General features: G+C 45.1%; 1 protein-coding gene across 1 annotated transcript in view; it reads right to left on the reverse strand.

Annotated features, from left to right (window-relative positions):
- Window positions 1-13,769: 13,769 nt before the first annotated feature.
- The window catches only part of POSTN (periostin), a gene marked incomplete in the record, with an annotated part of 124,634 nt that continues 118,564 nt past the window's right edge, over window positions 13,770-19,839 (reverse strand). Inside the window, 3 exon segments of the mRNA XM_015822188.1 lie at window positions 13,770-14,493; window positions 14,967-15,008; window positions 15,743-15,829. Coding sequence (XP_015677674.1) covers window positions 14,423-14,493; window positions 14,967-15,008; window positions 15,743-15,829 — 200 coding nt within the window.

The following is a 19,839-nucleotide window of genomic DNA, read 5'->3' on the forward strand; positions in this document are numbered from 1 at the left end:
TTGGTAGGAAATATAACATCGCTCCACCATTTTGTTAGTGGATTCCATGGCTCCATTAGTAGATGGATGAAAAGCAGATGATAATCCTTGAGATGATCCAATTAATTTAAGAAAGCTCCTCCAAAACCTAGCTGTGAACTGTGCCCCCCTGTCCGAAATTATTCTTTGAGGGATGCCATGCAGCTGGTAGATATGTTTCAAGAACAATTTAGTCAGTTGTTAGGCAGACAAGAGCCCTTTGCAGGCGATGAAGTGAGCCTGCTTTGAAAACAGATCTACCACAGTCCAGATGACTGTATTTCCTCTACTTTCAGATAGGTCTACTATAAAATCCATAGCAATTTCTTCCCATGGTTGAGAAGGGTCTGCCACTGGTTGCAATAACCCAGAGGATTTCCATGGAATTCTTTTCATGGTGGCATATACAGCACAACTCCGGACATAATTTTCCACATCCTGTTTTAATCCCGGCCACCAGAATTGCCAGTGGATGAGATGTAGATTTTTAAATACCTGAAATGTCCAGCCTGTTTTACATCATGGCCATGTCAGAGAGTGTTAAGACAGAAGGTTTCTAGCAAGTATAACTTTCCACCCTTGTAAGCCAAGCCATCCCTGCAAGTTAGGGAGGTTTGATTGTCTTTGAACCATTGATTGGTGAGGAGCTCTTATTTTATTTTCTTTGCCCCAGGCTCATCAGGATTAAGGGCTCTACGAGGCATGAGTTGAGCAGCTGTTTGTGGATTGGAGATAATTGCCTCGTTAACCTCTTCACACTGACTTTTGTACTGGGTCAATCTGGATAGAGCATCAGCCAGGAAGTTTTCCCCTCTTGGCATGTACTTTAGAGTGAAGTTAAAACAGTTAAAATACTGTGCCCATCGCACTTGTTTCGGGGACAATTTGCGGGGAGTTTTCAGTGCTTCTAGATTTTTGTGATCAGTCCATACTTCAAAAGGCACCTTGCTCCCTTCTAGATAGTGTCTCCAGTTTAATAGAGACCATCGGATTGCGAAAGCCTCCTTTTCTCTCTCGCTCTCAGTGAATTTTTTTGAGGTGTAGACACAGGGCTGTAAGATCCCACTTTGGTTCTTTTGCAGTAATACAGCTCCAACAAGCACATTGCTGCCATCGGTTAAATTACAAAGGGTTCCCCTGGGCAGGGGTGCTTTAGGACCGGTTCAACAACAAATAGTCTTTTTAAATTCTCAAAAGCATTTTGACAGCTCACAGTCCATGCTAGTGGTTGGCCTGGTCGTGGCTTCACTCCTCCTTTCCCTGAGTAGTTCCGTAAGGGGTAGGGCAATCTCGGCAAAGGAGGGGATGAATTGACAGTAGAAGTTGGCGAAACCTAGGAAGCTCTGGAGCTGTTTGCGAGTCTTTGGGGGCTGCCATTCAATTACAGTTTTCACTTTGGCTGGATCCATTTCAATGCCCTCATTGGAAATTCTATAGCCAAGATAATCCAATCAGGTCTGGTGAAACTCACATTTTGACAGTTTGATGTAAAGTTTGGCATTCAATAGTTTCTTTAACACTTCTCTCACTAGTTTTACATGATCAGTCATATTCATGCTGTATATCAGGATGTCATCAAGATACCCCAGAACCGCTTTGTATAAATGATCATGTAAGACCTCATTAATCAGCTGCATGAATACAGCTGGGGCCCCCTGTAGTCCAAATAGCATGACTTTGAATTGATAGCTCTCCATGGGACAGTTGAAATCAGTCTTCCACTCATCTCCCTTCTTTATCCTCACCCGGTAATATGCCTCTCTCAGGTTTAATTTAGTGAAGACATTCCCCTTAGCCAGGTGGGTTATTCCTTCAGGAGGGGGAAGGGGTATTTATTTTCCACACTCACCGTGTTGAAACCTTTATAATTGACACAGAGATGAAGATACCCATCTTTTTTTCCTTTAAACAACACAGGGACTCCCACAGCAGACTTGGCCCGTTCAATGAATCCCCTCACTAGGTTTTTGTCCACGTATCGCTGCATCTCCTCCATTTCAAGGGGGGACATAGCATACATTCTTGGGCATGGGAGTTTGGCTCCCGGAAACAGTTTGATGGAGCAATCATTGGGTCAGTGGGGAGGCAGAGCATCGCTTTCTTTCTCACTAAATGCCTCTCCTAAGTCCTGGTACTCGCTGGGGATGATGGCTCACCTGGTTATGGTGAGGCAGCCATGTGCGCTCACTCATTGGGTGGGCTAAAGTTTCCTGTAACATTCATTGAATCAATGGGGGGCTTGGGCCCTAAAGGTATCCTCACAGTTCTCATTCCCTTCTCTCACCAGAAAAATGGCTTCCATTTGTCCAACCAGGCTAATCCTAGGATCACAGCCTCAGTCATTTCTGGAGCTACCAGGAAGCAAATGAACTCCCAGTGCTCACCTATTTCTAAGTGTAGGGGCTCAGTTAATTGCGTGACTAAAGTCCCTCCCATCAGGGAGCCATTGGCTTGCTCAAATCTCACGGGTTTGGAGAGCAGCTTTGCTCGTATACCCATCATCATGGCAAATGGTAAGCTAATAACGCACTGGGAGCATCCAGAATTGACTAGCACTTTTAAATCTACCTGTGCTCCCGTCTTCGGGATTATGAGTTTGGCAGGTAGAGAGAAAGGTGGGACATGTCGAATCACCATTGGATCGTTCTCTCCTTTGTTGTCACTGTCATAAGTGGGTACAGTGGCGGCGGCTACAGCCTGAGTCCCGACATTCTCCTGCAAGGGGGACGTGACTTGGGCAACAGGTTCCTGTGCGATCCAGTCGGATTTCTCTCTTGTGGGCTGCTGGGCTGGTTTCTTTCTCGCTGCTGGTCCCGGTCTGTTGTTGGGGGTAGGGGACTGGGCAGTTCACTGCTCGATGTCCCTGCTGTCCGCATCAGAAACACTTGATCAGTGGGTCTGCAGGTGGCCTGGGACTTTCAGTAGTTGCAGCAGTTGGAGCTTTTTTTTAGGGGGTGGCTGCCATTTGGGTTGCTCTGGCCTCGACTCGGCTTCAGGTGGGCATGGCTTCTTATAGCAGGCGAGCTGAACATCTAGTCTTACCGCTGTCTGGTACCATTCTTGCAGCAGGTACTGCTCGATAGATACAAGCCTGAGAGAGGTGGTCATCTAATCCCTCTCTGAAATGATGGACTAGGGATTGCTCAGGCCACCTCTCTATCTGACCCGCTATCTTGTGAAACTCTCATACGTATTCCAGTGCAGGCCTGCCAGCTTGCTTTATCTTATGGATTTGTTCTTCTGCTTTGAGGGCAATGGATAGATCCTTGAACCTTGCTCTCAGTCCTAGGAGGAAGAAATGGGGGTCCTTCAATTCGGGACCTTGCTCGTTATATAAATTGTTCAGCCATTCAGATGCCTCTCCATCTAAGACGCAATCACATCGACCATAGAGGCTGGGTCTGGATAGAGATAGGCACAGCAGTTCAAATGAGAGCGCACTTGGTTGAGAAAAAAAATCAGCTTCTCTGGGTCCCCATCGAAGGTTGCTCTGAAAGGTGGTACAATCAATGGTTGCTGGCCTCCCCACTGTGGTTGTTGCGCCCCAGGCTGCTGCTGCCCCCCCTGGCAGCTGCCACATCCCCAGTGGCTGCATGTTCAGGGGCTGTTGCTGCATTGCCGGCGGCTGTGACATCCATAGCTGCCATAGGTCTCCCAATGGTTGCTGCCTGGGTGGGGGCTGTTTCCATCCCCCCTGCTGCTGGTCTGCAGGGAGCTGTGACATCCATAGTTCCTGTAGGCCACCCTGAGGTCCCAGAGGGGGTTGTTGCTGGATCCCCATCACATGCAGGCCCCTCAGCGGTTGCTGTACATTTGGGGGTGGTGACCACCCCCACTACTGCTGCTGTCTTCCCACCGGTTGCTAGTCTCCTGGCATCTGCATCACCCCACGTTGTTGTAAGACCTCCATCAGCTGCTGCATACTCAGGGGCTGTGACCCCCCCCTCCACTGTTGCACTGGCAGAGATGGCTGGCCTCCCACTTGTGGAGGCTGCGGTTTCCCCCATTGCTGTATGGGGCACAGGCCAGGTGGTAGATAAGCACGTCATCAAGTTATCATCATGTTTATAAATGCAGAGGATGGGAAAGAGCTTGGACTCCTACTTGGTTCCCCTAGTCCAGTGGTGGCAAACCTTTTAGAGACCGAGTGCCCAAACTGAAACCCAAAACCCACTTAGGTATTGCTGGATGCTGGGTGGGCATGGCTACAGTGGTCATGGCAGACTGGGTGGGCATGGCCAGGGTGGGTGTAGCCAGCTCGTTATTGCTCCTGGAGAGGGATGCTTGTGGGGCCCGGACAGGGTTGGGGAGAGCCAGAGGGTCTCTGGTGGGTGGGGCAGTGTGCAGGAGGGCGTCTTGCTCAGCTGATGGCTTGGGGGGAATGGAGCAGCTACAACCCCTCCCAAATGCTGCGTCTTATGAAAGCAGGATGAAAACGAACAAAAAGCAACAAGGGAAAAAAGTTAAAACAGAAGAGTGTCTTGCAATGATTTTCTTCCCTGGGGGTGGAGGCTCCTGAGCCCCATAGCTCTTCCAAAGCGGGGAGGAGGAGAGTGGGGAGGGGCTGTGCTGGGATTGGGCTCCTCGTGCCTTCCGCTGCCTGCCTGCGCTCTTCTGCCACAGATGCCGCTGCTCCGCTTGCCTGGCAAGGCGGGGGTGCACTCACGCATGGGGATGCACGTGGGGCTGCTGCCTCACTTTCCGTGCCATGCTGGAGCTGGGCTGGATTGTGTGCGGAGCCTCCATGCCACTTCTTCCCCTGTGGACATCGGGAGCACCCACTCTGCCTACCCCTTGTCCCAGGGCAGCTGCTGCCGTCCCGCGCTCGGCAGCACGTTGCCGGCCAGCTGGGTGCGCCAAGCTCGGGCCTCAGGCAGATGGAGGCCAGAGGGGAGCGAGAGTCATGGCTGCCCGGCTTCTCCACCTGAGGACGCATGCGGGGAGAGGCGCTGCTTGGTAAGCCACGGTCCACCCGTAGAAGGAGCAGGAGGATGGAGGAGGAGGGCTGGCTGGGAATGGCCGCAGCACTGCTCACAGGGGGAATCTGACCAGCCCCAGCCTGGAGGTGGGGAGAGGCCAAGGGAGCCCAAAGGGAGGCATCCCAGTGTGCCCGGCTGGCCAGTGATAGGCTGGAGAGTGTGGGACGGTGGCAGCTGCCTCAGAATGAGTGGTAGGTGGGATGTCCATGGGGGAAGAAGCGGCAAGGAGGCTCCGCACCCAGCCCAGTCCAGCATAGCCCTGGCATGGCACGTAAAGTGAGGCAGTAGCCCCACGTGCATCCCCAAGCGCAAGCACGCCCCTGCCCTGCCAGACAAGTGGAGCCATGTCATCTGTGGCAGAAGAATACAGGCAAGCAACTGCCACGGCTCCACACGCCTGGCAGGACATGGGCGCACTTGCTCATGGGGACGCATGTGGAGCTGCTGCCTCTCGGGTACCCAGCCCACATGTTGGGGAGGGAAACTGGTGGTGCGGAAAGAGGCCGACCCTCAGGCGCAGCAACTGTGATGACACTGGCTCTGCCCTCAGCTGGGCAATGCACCAGCTGCGCTTAGGACACCTGGAGAGAAGAATGGCCACAGTGGCAACCTGCCTTCCACCTTCATGGCTGCAGAAGTTTTCCTCTGATCGATCCGACACACCTGAAGGGGAGAGGGGTGGGAGCCTCCAGGCAGAGGACCCCAGAGCAGGCAGCATAGGGCCATGTGGCGGGACGATCTGCCGATTCCCTGCCTGGCAGGTGGGATCACAGACTGGCCGACAGCAGGGAAGCCATTGTCCCTGGCTTCGGCTTGGCAGCGTGCTGGCTGCTGGGTGGAGGCCACAAAAGGAGAGGACCCCGGAGCAGGGAAGCCGTCATCGCAGGTAGGCTGCCCCGCCCTTACCCTCTGCACCTTTCACTGTTTTTCGTTGCCACCGTAGCCCCACGAGGCCGAGGCAAGGGAGCTTAACCAGGCAGACCACTCCCCCTCCATGCCTTTCGCCACCTTTCGCTGCCACCATAGCCCCATGAGGCCATGGCAAGGCAGCTTAACCAGGCAGGCCACCACCCCTCCACACCTTTTGCCACCTTTCACCACCTTTCGCTGCCAGCATAGCCCCACAAGGCCGAGGCAAGGCACCTTAACCAGCCAGGCCGCCCCCCCTCCGTGCCTTTCACCGCCGCTGCCACCGACGTAGTCCCACGAGGCTGAGGCAAGGCAGCTTAAGCAGGTAGGCCACCCCCCCCGCCCCCTCGCCTTTCACTGCTGCCACCACCATTGCTGCCTCCGCCATCCCATGTCCTCCTCCTCCCCTGCGTGGCCAGCCTCTGAAACTTACCGCTGTTGGCTCGTGCTTGCTCGTTCACTCGCTGTCTGCTCCAAAAGTTGCTCCTTTTATAGCCTCTTGCTTATTCCCAGACTGCGCATGCACAGAGAGCTGCACATGTGCGGAAGCTGTGTATGCACGGAGAGGAGGAAGGAGCAGCTTGGCCCAGCAATGGCGTGTGTGCCACCAGAGACAGCTCTGCATGCCGCATGTGGCACACATGCCATAAGTTCGCCACCATAGCCCTAGTCTTTAAATACTGTTTTAAGTTGCTGCAGCATTTATTTTAAAAGTGGGGGGGAAAAGAAAACCTTCACCAACAGCAAGTTTTACAAGGTTAAAACTTCTGAGGGTGAAAATAGCTACTGCTATGAGGAAAGAGACCTCCAAGGCAGAATACGCAGTTGACATTCACATATAACATTGAAATGCCAAGGACCATTTACAGGGCATAAAGTCATCGTTCTGAAAAAGAGTGCTTCCTAAAACCACACATGAATTCAGTCCAGTTGGAATCAATCTTTGTCACACACATTTGCCTTGAAAACATACATAAATGTATTTACTTGTTCATTGCTACAGTTTATACCAGTGATGGCGAACCTTTTAGAGACCAAGTGCCCAAACTGCAACCCAAAACCCACTTATGTATCGCCGGGTGCCAGGTGGGCATGGCCCACTGGGTAGGCGTGGCTGTGGTGGTCATGGCAGACTGGGTGGGTGTGGCCAAGGTGGGCGTGGTCACCTCGATGTTGCTTGTGGGGAGGGATGCCTGTGGGGGCCTGGCAGGGTTGGGGGAGATCCAGGGGGTCTCTGGCAGGTGGGGCAGTGGGCAGGAGGCTCATCCTGCAGGGTGAGGCGAGGCAAGGTGAGGCAGGGCGGGGGTGCCATTGTCGCAGGGCAAGGTGAGGCAGGGGCCAGGGCGGCTGCTGCCTGACAACATCGGTCCCCACATACAGAGGCCAGTGAGCGCATGGGGGCCGACAGTGTCTGTCAGCAGCCACTGTCTGCCGGCCCCTCAACCAGCGCACTCTGGGGCTCTGCAGCCCATGGCCAGCAGTTCAGAGAAGCCGCCTCTGAGCTGGATGGCCGGCTGACAGCTGAGGAGGCAATGCAGTGGGTCATGCCCGGGAAAAGGAGAGCATGCGAGGCCAGGAGGGATGGGACGGGGGGGGAAGGGAAACCAGCTGGGCTGGGATGCATCCGGCCACGTGGGACCTCAGGAAGGTTAAGCGGGCGGTTGGTTGAAGAGGAACGGTTGCCATCTCTGAGGCATGGCGCGCATGCCCACAGAGAGGGCTCTGAGTGCCGCCTCTGGCACACGTGCCATAGGTTCGCCACCACTGGTTTATACACTGCCTCATTTCCAGAGACTCTGAGTGGCTTAGGATATCAGTGTCAGAAAACTGAAAACAAAATCAATTACAGTAATATAATGTCCCAGCATTGAGTTAGCATGATATTTTGCCTTTCCAAAAATGTGGTAAAGAGGAGGTGGTAAATAGGGACAAGCTATTCTGAAAGGGGGGAACCACCACAGAGAAGATTTTCCCCATGGAATTTTTATCCTCAGAATAAAATCTTGAAAGCCTTCATTTTTTGGGGTGGAAATGGGGGTAAGGTCTGTAAGAGCAACAACTTATCTAAAAATTAATTGCTGGTTTAAGTTGGGGCATATATCTTCTTTTAGGGGAGCTAAAACTCAATCAAATGCAAGTTCACCTGTCCCTTAGTCAGAGCTGCTCATCAGCAATTTCAAATGTACAGGCTCTCTGTAGAGGCGGTACCCACTGGAAATCATAAGAAGTGGGTTATTGATCGTGCAGTTCAAGCAGACCTGCTTTGGTAGACCTCAAGGTGTCACCATGGATTCCTTTAATCAAAAAATTCTATTTCCATTGTTGACAACTTCAAATTTACCACTGAGAGGTGCTTTAATTCAACTACAAATGCAACTGACACCATCTGTAATACTTGAAGGGAGATTTCAAAACCATCCCTTATAACAGAAATCCATGTGGCTCATACCCGGATATTCTGGAAGTCTTTAAAATTTGGTTATTCTCTCAGGCCTTGGAGTCAGTTGGCTTTTGAGACCCAACCACATATGCTTTTTATAGTACATGGAGTTTATCTTGTCCAGACACATGGTTTATTTTGTCTAATATGTTTTTTCTCTTTAAAAACATAAGCTACCCAGTCACTTTGGAGTCAACCTTTAAATCTATTATATAAATAAATAATATAATTGTGTCTTCCCATTTAAAAAACGTGATTGCAGCTCATGAAAGTTCATTTCTTTTAATATTGTTAATTTGGAAAGGTACTACCAGATTTCTGAATTTTTTGCTACCATTGAGTAAAACATCTCTCCTCCTACAATGAATATGTTTTAAAGATCCTTCAGTTTATTTCCTAAGTGACATACTAAATGGTTGAGGATATCCCAAAAGAAAAAGTAGCAGGCTGCTTTTGAAAGTGATCCTAATATTGTAAGAAATTTCTAATCATGAGCATCTATTAAAATGGCCACAGTGCACTTGCTGGCCATGAGTGATCCCCATGAGATAAAATTTTAACTGAAATGTTTGTATCTGGACAAAAGAAGATGGAAGTAAAACTAATTTTACTTGTTTCTGGAACATATTTTCCCTGGATTTTATTTCTGATTTTATTTATTTCTGATCTTCCAACTGCACAAGTCTTGAAGACCATTTTAATGGTAATGAATTTATTTAGCAATATGGCTCATTTTATTTCCTCGCATGAAACTACCATCAGCTCAGGAGACTGCTCGGCTTTTTCTAGACCACATTTCTCAGTACAGCACTTGGTCAGTCATGTAATCTCACACTGTCTCTCTCAAATTACATCCAAGTTTTAGAAAGCCATTTTCCAATTACCGGACAATCATAGTTATCTGTCATTCTCTCATCATCTGGCACTGAATGAACAATCAGAGATGGATATATTACTTGAGCAATATTTACACTGCTGTGTTTCTTACCAGCTGGACAATTGGACTAAATTATTGTCTTTTGCAGGATTTCAATAGAATAACTCATTGCATTATTCTATCAGCATGTTCTCCTTTCATATGATTTACAGCTATGATCCTCACATCTTGCTCTCCAAGGCTCCTGCCTTTACTGTTCCTTCAGCTTTTCACTTTCACCAGGAGACAGCTGCTCAGCTCCTCTTAAACAAGGAATAGATCTGGCCAATGCTGTGTACAGGTATGCCACAGATGCAAATAGTCATATCAAAACTGAGAGGAGGAATTTAGTGTTGCTTTCCACTAGATTTGTACCTTTCTTCCACCCATTCAAGAAGCTGGATTCAAAATTTATTGGCCCTTTCTCAGTTACACATCAATTTAATGCAGTGGCCTTCCATCTACAGTTCTCTGCTTTAATGAAGTTGAAGTTGGTATTTCATTGGTCATTCCTCACTTGTGATATTCTGTCCTTTGTGTTTAGTTCCTGATTTCACACACACCCCTTCCCACTCACCACATCCCCTGGTGTATGAATAAGATAAATGTTTTCTGGATTCTGGAGACATGAAGGGATGCTTAAAATATCTTATTCACTGGAAGGGTTACCTCGAATCAAATAGGCCATGGAAGAGGACAAGAAATGTTCATGTACCTCAACCTGTCTGCCACTACTATCTGAAATTCCCATCCCCATGTCTTGCTGCAACTATCAAATACCGCAAACACTAAGTCTACAGAGTTAGAGCTTTGATGGTGGTTAGTGTGCAAGAGAAAGAAAAGGGCGTTTTCAGCTCCAACTAATTCCTCCCTGCCAAACACTTCTGGTGATCTTGGTAAGTTGCCAAGGCCCATCAGCAAGTAAATTTGGGGAAAATGAATCTGGGTTCATTGCCCTTGACAAATTGTCTAGTCTGTCTTCATGCACAAATGGAGGCAATGACTCTGAGAAGTGGTATGAAGGAATATAGAACAGATCATGGGAATAGGGAAGGAATAAGTTGACCCTTTATGGTGAGACTTAGAGAAAAAGATCACTGAGTCCTGAGAAAGAGGAAAGCATGAGGGGAAAAAATCAAAATAAATCTACCTTGTTTTTATTTAGTATAAGATGGGCTGAGAGAAACTTGAATAGGCTCTGTTATTCTGTCTTACTATAATAAAAATTCCTGCATGCCTGTTTTTGATCTTGATCTTGCCTACTTCAATGCAAGTGGGAACAGATGTGTCTGAGGTAAAGCAACAAAAAATAGGATAAAGAATGAAGATTGAAAGTTGATTGACTATAAAAGAAAGAACTCAGTAGGGTAAAAGTAAGTCAAGTGTGAGGCCCAGATTTAGATTACAAAATTCTAGATCAGGGATCCCCAACCTATGGTCCGCAGCCCAGTACTGGTCCGTGGCCTATACACCACTGGGCCCCAGGAATAGCTGGCAAGCCCTGCACTGCCATGCGGGCACTAGTGGCCCCATTTGCACATATGTGGGGATGCTAGCATCGCCGCCAGTGTCACGGGGGTGGAGGCCTGTTTGTGCATGTGCATGCGTGGCAGCGTGCATGCCATGGGCACCCACGCCCCATTTGCGTGCACGCTAGCGCTGCTGTTGTGCTTGCGCCCATTTGCGCATGCGTATGCAGCCCGCATGCGTGCACATTTCCCTGCTGCTCCCTTTCCTTCTGGACTGCCAAGTCAGAAAGGTTGGGGAACTCTGTTCTAGATGACTAGATGGGTAGATTCACTTATGAGCTTCTCCAATCAACTGACTGGTTCTGAGTTGCATACAACTATTCACATTTGTTGAGTTGATACATAATAGTTAAAAATTAAACCCCAATGTATATGATATAAACAACCATAGTTGGTCAGCCCCAGAGACAGGACATTGCATATCTTTGAATATCAGTTGAGTAAGAAAGAGATCAATATCTTGGACCACACCTTAAAAGGACAGCCTATTGAGATCCTTACATTAAAACAATACATTTCATATTTCAAAATATATATGCAGTTTTGGGGTTCTGACCATGTACAGTCAGAACCCAAAGGTTACATAAAATGTGGCCCTTTATCAAATCACCATGACCTGATGGATTACATCCCAGAGTTCTGAAGGAACTTGGCAGATGTTATCTCAGAACCATTGCACCATATCTTTGAAAATTTTGGGAGCATCGAGGAACTACCAGAGGATTGGAAAAGAGCTGATGTAGTTCCCATCCTCAAAAAAGGAAGAAGAAAAAAAACAGACCCAGGAAACTACAGACCCATCAGCCTAACATCAATACCTGGGAAGATACTAGAAAAAATAATCAAAAAATAGATCTGTGAACATCTAGAAACAAATAAGCTTATAACTAGTAGCCAGCACAGGTTTGTTAAAAACAGATCATGCTAAACCAATCTGATTTCATTCTTTGATAGAGTGACTAAATTAGTAGACCAGCAAAATGCTCTGAACATAGTATATTTAGATTTCAGCAAGCATTTGACAAAATAGACCACAACCTACTTCTTGGTAAATTAGAAAAATGTGGGAAAGACAGCAACACCACCAGTAACTAGCAGACAAACAGTACTCAATGAGTAGTCCTTAATGGTACTACATCTACATGGAGAGAAGTAAGCAGTGGGGTGAGGGTTCCGTTTTGGGCCCTTCAATATCTTCATAAATGATTTAGATGAGGGAATAGAAGGGGAACTCATTAAATTTGCAGATGACAAGTTCAGGATCCAAAAAGATCTTGACAGACTTGAACAATGGGCCCTATCCACCAACATGAAACTTAATGTGGAGAAAAGCAAGGTTTTACACCTAGGCAGGAAAAACCAAAAGTACAAGTACAGATTAGGTGAAACCTGGCTCAAAAACAGTAACTGTGAGAGGGACCTTGGAGTCCTAGTGGATGATAACTTAAACATGAGTCAGCAGTGTGCGGCAGCAGCCAAAAAAGCTAATACAATCCTTGGTTGTATAAACAGAGGCATAGAATCAAAAACACATGAAGTATTAGTACTGCTTTATAAAACCTTAGTAAGACCACATCTGGAATACTGAATCCAGTTTTGGTCACCATATTACAAAAAAGATTTTGAGACTTTGGAAAAAGTGCAGAGAAGAGCAACTAAGATGATTAAGGGCCTGAAGAAATAACATGAAGAATGGTTGTAAGAATTGGTATGGCCAGGCTAGAGAAAAAAAGGACTAGGAGAGACATGATAGCAGTTTTCAGGTATTTGAGGGGCTGCCACATAGAAAAGGGGGTCAATTTATTTTCCAAAGCACCAGAAAGAAACAATGGATGGAAACTACTCAAGGAGAGAAGCAACCTGGAATTAAGGAGAAACTTCCTAACAGTGAGGACAATTAACCAGTGGAACAGCTTGCCTTCAGAAGTTGTGGGTGCTTCATCACTGGAGGTTTTAAAGAAAAGACTGGATAGCCACTTATCTGAAATGGCAGGGCTTTTTTTCCTCATAGAACGCTCAGAACGGAGTTCCGGCACCTTTTTTGGATGGAACCTTGTAGGGCAGGTAAGGCGGGTTGTATGACATGTGTGAGTTCCGGCACCTTTTTTTTTTTTTTTAGAAAAAAAGCACTGAGAAATGGTATAGGGTCTCCTGCTTGAGCAGGAAGTGGGACTAGAAGACCTCCAAGGTCCCTTCCAACTCTATTCTGATTGATTGATTGATTGATTGATTGATTGAGCATCAATTTGAAGAAGAAATATATGAAGAGAAAGGGGAAGACTGCGAAATTTGTGGCTAGATAGAATTGTTAAAATTCTCAAAAACAGAGGTACAAAAAACAAAATGGAATGTATGAAGTATGAATATATTAGAAACAAGAATGATTTATAAAAATAAAAAAGATATAGAAATGGACAGTGAATGGTTTGATGTAAACTATATGTAGTTAATTTATTTTCATGACCTGACTTTAATATCCTTTGCTTTCTACTAATTCATTTTTGCACTCTTTGTAAGGTTGCTTGCACCAGAAAGTAATAGCATGATGGATGTGTATACCTGCTAAACAAAAAAAGGTGAGAGGGGGTTGGTACTTCAACAATTTAACAATATGTTAAACTGTCCTGGCTAAATGGAAAAGCAAGAAACAAATAAAATACATAGATAAAGTAGCTTAGTGACACTCCCAGAGGACTTCATGAGCTGCAGAGGATCCTAGCACATTCTCCAGGGCAAGTTCTTGCAATGCTGCTTCTCTCTGCCTTCCTGGGTCTCTGTGTCATTGTCCTTTTGTCTGAGAGTGCTTCTTGAAGTATTGTGCCTTTTTGTATGTAGTTGCCTGTTTCTAATCTCACTGCAGAATCCTAGACTTTCTAGAGACACAGCTTGAAACCATATATAAGGAATAAAAAAAATAACATTTCTCCCAACCCCCATCCTCGGCCATCCAGAAAATCTCATGTCTTTTCTCTCATAAAAAATTTATTACTAAAAATTGTAATTCACACACAGATATTGAAAAAAAATCTCAAACAAGAAATATAAAGGAAAACCTGAATTAAGGCACCTTGACTAAATTTGGTTATTTCATTTACAAGGCTTCTTGTAATATAAAACTATGCAAGAATAAGCAAATAAGATAGTTATTAAAAATGACAATTTACAAACAATCCCATGTTAATAATGATTAATAGCATAGTATTATAGATAAACATTTTCAACTGAATTCTATATTATATATTACTTCCCAACAGAAGTAATTATTCAAATAAGGTTGTTTTTATTTTTAAGGCAAATGTTTCAGAAATGTTATAGTTGTCTTCTGTACATAAACAATATAATGGAGATACATATATATATATTCTATTCAGGTTATTTAATACAATGGCTCAGAAATAAGATCCATCAAAATCAATGGAGCTTATCTGTGTTTGCATACTTTCAGAACACCTACTCTAATCAGTTATTCATAGAAAACAGATAACTTCTAAATTTATTTCTTCTAACATGTAAAATTTTATGAGATTTTATTAAACAGTACTATACCCAATTCCTAATACAAACAACATGAATTAATAAATGATTTCCCTTGTTAATTTTTAAAAAATTGTTTAAATTGTTTGAAGCTTTTTCAGTTCTCTTTCTGTGGATTCTGTCTTCTTGTGCCAGGACGGACAACCCTTGTTCTTCTCTGTACTGATCCTGTTAATCCAAAAATAAGTCAGATAAGGTTATTTTATTTATTGTTTTTAGTTAAATATTCATAAAAATATAATACATTATGATTATTATTGCTTAAAATAAAAACATGCTTATAACAAAAATAATAATTCACATAAACAGCTAGTATATGCACGAGTTCAAAAGTAGGTATTCTTCCTTCAATATCCATTAGTGAGAAAAGATTATGGGATTCAGAATTGTTAACTCTTTCTTCAGTGGTTTATTGTTTCATTCTATCATATTATATGCATAAACTAGTATAATCCAAGTTCATATTTTATGTAAATTGATTTAACAAATTTCTCTCTAAATATTTAATATTATATATATTATGTAATATGGTATATAGTGGTTCACATAAAGAATCTCGCCACCATTTTTTAATTAGAATACATTTAAACATTTTAGTTAAGCATAGTTAGAACATGTTAATGTAAGAAACCATTTCATACCTTGTGTCTTTCTAGATGATTGTACTTTTCTTACTGGGATGTCTAAAAAATGTTGAAACCAATATCCTTTATTGTAAACATTTGAAAATAATAATATAGGTTGAAAAGTTCAATTTTCTGACTCTACAGTATAAGGGGAAAAGTTCAAGCAACATTTAATCATGTAACACATCCACATCTACATTCTGTATTTGGTAACACATAGCACAACAGGGAGCTCTAGGCCAATACATAAAAAGAGAAGCTGAAATCTATTGTATACAATATTTTGCACAGAAATTTGCTACTTAAGGAACATATAACCACCCTCACCCTTAGTTAGGCACCTGGCAGTGATTATTAGTTCTCTAGATTCTGTCAACAGTGCTAAAATGTTGATGTAAAACTACTATTGAGTCAACATTTCAACAAGACAAAGATTTAAGCTTTTTATTTCATCCAGATTTAAAAGATTTACCGTAATCCATACTATGCAAAAAATAAAATGGGAAATAATGCTTTGTATCATTCCTAAATAAATTATTGTACCATACACATCAGTATAGCTATAGTACACACACACGCACACACACACACACAATAAAATAATTTCTAGAGCCTCTCATTTTGGAGTAGATGAAGACATAGGGAAGTTAAAGACATTATTTATCATTTTAACCAGCAATCTTGTCAAAAATACTGTTTTCTTTAGCTTTCACCACAACTACCTCCATATAGATAATTAATGTCATAAGGATAATATTTATAAGAATAATTCCATTTATTGTATGACTGACCTTCCAGATGAATTTTCTTTATTTCTGTTTCGATAATCTGTGGTTCTTCTTCAATTCTTTTAGTAACTTTAGTGTACTCAGATCCAGCTATGGTTAATATAAAAAGAATATTTTTGGCAAAAGAATGATCCAGGCATTACATTCTGAAATCTTAAGATGTAGATGGAGGCAGCTATGGTCAGGAAGGCATGACAAACTCCTAAACATTTTCTTAGAGGTGACCATTGAGACTTATTCTAGGACTGGTAGTTAAGCACAGAAAGCCAGTTTGCTGAAGTAGTTAAGGCACAAGGTAGATATCAAGACAGTTCTAGTCCCACCTTAGGGACGCCATCTGGGTGATTTTGGGTCTGTCAACCCTAGGAAAGAGGCAATGGCAAAATACTTCAGAAAAATCTTGCCAAGGAAACTTCAGGGATTAGTCCAGGCCAAGATTCAATGCCTCTCCCCCCCCTCCCCCTCTCTCTCACGCACAAAGAGAGTTCAGCATGGCCTGGTGCATTCATAAAATATGCAAGGAGTACACAACTTCTTCTCTCAGCTTGCAAGGTTTTAGGTTGCTATACACAAAGGATAATTTGTTTGTGTGGTATTTTGTCCTAAACAGTTTTTGGATACTATCTCAAATATCTATCATTATTGCAGCATCCAGTGTGCACATCTGGGCCAAGTGACATTTTAAATTGCTGTATGAATCCCTAATTAGAGATAAAGGCTTGATCTGCACAAAAGAGGAGTTTGAAATCTTTGACACCCAAAGCATGAATGTAGCTATTAAGAACAGAGACTGAGGTAACTTGGATTTTTATATTTTTATTTAATAGCATAATGAATCTGAATAAGCTTTACCAATCATTTTAAGCTATAACAAGCATTCCAGTACATGAAAGCAGAATTATTAGCAGGAGCATTTTAACAATGGGAGCAAGCAGTTCAGCTGTTTTAAAATCTGTCTGCTATTAGATTCATAGCCTGGTAATATACATTTTACCCAGATACAACAAGAATTCATTCACCATTTAAATGCAGAATTGTCATTAATCTGTGGAATACATGTATTTTGGTTAAAAACCAGTAACATACTGTACATACATAGTACATAATGAATCATTCTTGTCCTGTCCTGCTAGAAAGATGTGCTTACATTCTCTTGCCCTATTGAGCTTGCCCAGGTAAAGACGAGGAGGTGGAATAGAATAGAATAGAATAGAATAGAATAGGATAGGATAGGATAGGATAGGATAGGATAGGATAGGATAGGATAGGATAGGATAGGATAGGATAGGATAGGATAGGATAGAGCTGGAAGGTACCTTGGAGGTCTTCTAATCCAACCCCCTGCTCAAACAGGAGAACCTATACCAGGGGTGTCAAACTCAATTTCATTGAGGGCCGCATCAGCATTGCAGTTGGCCTTGGGGGGATGGGTGGGTGTGGCCAGGGTGGGTGCAGCCTGGATGGAGTGGGTGTAGCATACTGGATGGGCATGGCCAACTCTGCATCGTTCGCATCAAGGGTGCCTGTGGGGGCCTGGGCAGGAGTGAGACAGATCTGAGGGTCTCTGGCAGAAGGGCAAGTGCCAAGGCATAGTCCACTGGAGGAGCCTCACTGTTCCTCTCAGATCATGCGGGGGGGCTGGATAGTGGTGTGGGCAGCCCGGAGCCCTGGGCAGAAGAGGTCAAATGCCCAGCCTGGCCCTCGAGCACCCGCGGCACCAAGCCCAGCCCCACTTCCCCAAGGGGACGCCCAGCTGCACTTATCTCCTCCTCAAGGCTGCTGCTGCTGTTCTTGCTCTCCTTAGCCAGGTTGCTCATGATGGGTACGAGGGCAAAGTCAGAGGGAGGCCCATTCCCTCTCCATGGGAGTAGGTCCAGCTTTGTATCCAAAGCTTCCTTAGCAATAGGATGAGAGACCCCAGGATAGACCAGGAGGAGGGGGCAAGGGGATGGTGAAAGGGCAGCAGGGCAGGACTAAGGTAGGACTTCCCTCAGACCCTCCCTCTCCTTCTTTCCTTCTTTCCTTCCTTCCTTCCTAAGTACAGAGTGGTGAGAAAATATTTGAGATAAGGGAGGGAGAAAAACAGGCAAGAAACGCAGCTGCGGAGGTATCACCCTTTGTGAGGAATAAAGAAATGCACCATCACCTGGAAGTAGCCAGCACATGGCCCTCACCTACTTCACATATCTGGCTTGGTGGGCTCTGGGAGAGGGGATGCCATGAGCAGTGTGAGAGTCAACATTACCTGCACAATGCCGCTCAGCCTCCAGCCTGCCTGGTCTCAGCAGACAGCGGAGCACTCTCCTCACAGTGCCGAGAGATTGAGCCGGGAGGTGCGAAGCTCATCAGCTTTGCACCTTGCTGCCTGCTGAAACTGGGCAGACTGGGGGCTAGGTAGCATTGCACTTCTCAGCAGATTCGCACCACCTGGCTCAGCTCTTGGCGCTGTGAGGAGAGTGCCCCGCTGCCTGCCAAAACCCCTCCCCCGAAGCCCATCAAGATGGATAGGTGAAGTAGGCGAGGACCATTTGCTGGCCACTTCCAGGCGATGGTGCATTTCTTCATTCCTCACAAAAAGTGACACCTCCCCAGCATGCACCCAGGGGGTGGGCCCGACGTAGCAAAGGCTGGTTCCTCACTGTTTCCAGACGGCCTTGTGGAGCTAAGACTGAATGCATTTCAGCATAGATGGCCACCACAAAATTGTACATTGGCTCCCGGCCAGCCTGGGCCAGGGCCAGGGCCAAGGCAGAGGGGGCCGTTCCCTCACTGTTTCCAGAATGGCTTCGTGGGCCACATGAAACCACTTCGCGGGCCGCATCCGGCCCCCGGGCCTTGTGTTTGACATGTCTGACCTATACCATCTCTGACAGGTGATTGTCTAGTCTCTTCTTAAAAATGTCCAGTGATGGAGCGCCATGATTTCTGGAGGCAAGCTATTCCACTGGTTGATTGTCCTCACTGTCAGGAAGTTTCTACTTAATTCCAGGTTGCTTCTCTCTTTGATCAGTTTCCAACCAATGGTTCTCATCCTTCCCTCTGATGCTCTGGTGAACAATATGACTCCCTCTTCCTTGTGGCAGTCCCTCAGATACTGGAATACTGCTATCATGTCTCCCCTATTTCTTCTTTTCTTTAGCTTAGCCAAACCCAAGTCCTGCAGCCATTCTTCATACGTTTTAGTCTCCATGCCTTTGATTATCTTAGTTGCTCTTCTCTGATTTTTTTTCCAGACTCTCAACATCTTTTTTGTGATACAGTGACCAAAATTTGCTGCAGTATTCCAGGTGTGGTCTTACTAGGATTTTATAAAGCGGTACTAATACTTCAAGTGATTTTGATTCTATGCCTCTGTTTATATAACTCAGGATTGTATTAGCTTTTTGGTTGCTGCTGCACACTGCTGGCTCATGGTCAAGTGATCGTCCACTAGGACTCCAAGGTCCCTCTCACAGTTACTGTTTTTAAGCCAGGTCTTGCCTAATCTGTATTTGTGCCTTTGGTATTTCCTGCCTAAATGTAAGACTTTGTTTTTCTCCTCATTGAAACTCATTTTTTTGGATAGAACCCATTGTTCAAGTTGGTCAAGATCTTTTTGGATCCTGAGTTTGTCTTCTGGGGTGTTGGCTACTCCTGCCAGTTTGGTGTCAGCAAATTGATGAGTTCCCCCTTCTATTCTCTCATCTAAATCATTGATGAAGATGTTGAAGAGTACTGGGCTTAAGACGGAACCTTGTGGTACCCCACTGCTTACTTCTCTCCATGTGGATGTAGTGCCATTGAGGACTATTCATTGAGTATGGTTTGTTAGCCAGCTACAGATCCATCTAGTGGTGATGTTGCCTATCCCATCTTTTCCTAGTTTGCCAAGGAGTAGGTTGTGGTCTACCTTGTCAATAGAACAGAAGGGGAACTCATCAAATGTGCAGATGACACTAAACTGGCAGGAATAGCCAACACTTCAGAAGATAAACTGTAAGGACCCGCTTCAAAACCACTTCCTAAGAAAGCAGAACTCTTGGAACAGATTCATCGCAAAAGGAACCTTTATTAGGAGTAGTTGACAGCAGGCATAGAAGGCAGGATCTGGGGGTTTCCCG

The sequence above is a fragment of the Protobothrops mucrosquamatus genome, unplaced genomic scaffold, assembly GCF_001527695.2.
Source record: "Protobothrops mucrosquamatus isolate PMUCROS unplaced genomic scaffold, P.Mucros_1.0 scaffold1490, whole genome shotgun sequence".
Lineage (NCBI taxonomy): Eukaryota > Metazoa > Chordata > Lepidosauria > Squamata > Viperidae > Protobothrops > Protobothrops mucrosquamatus.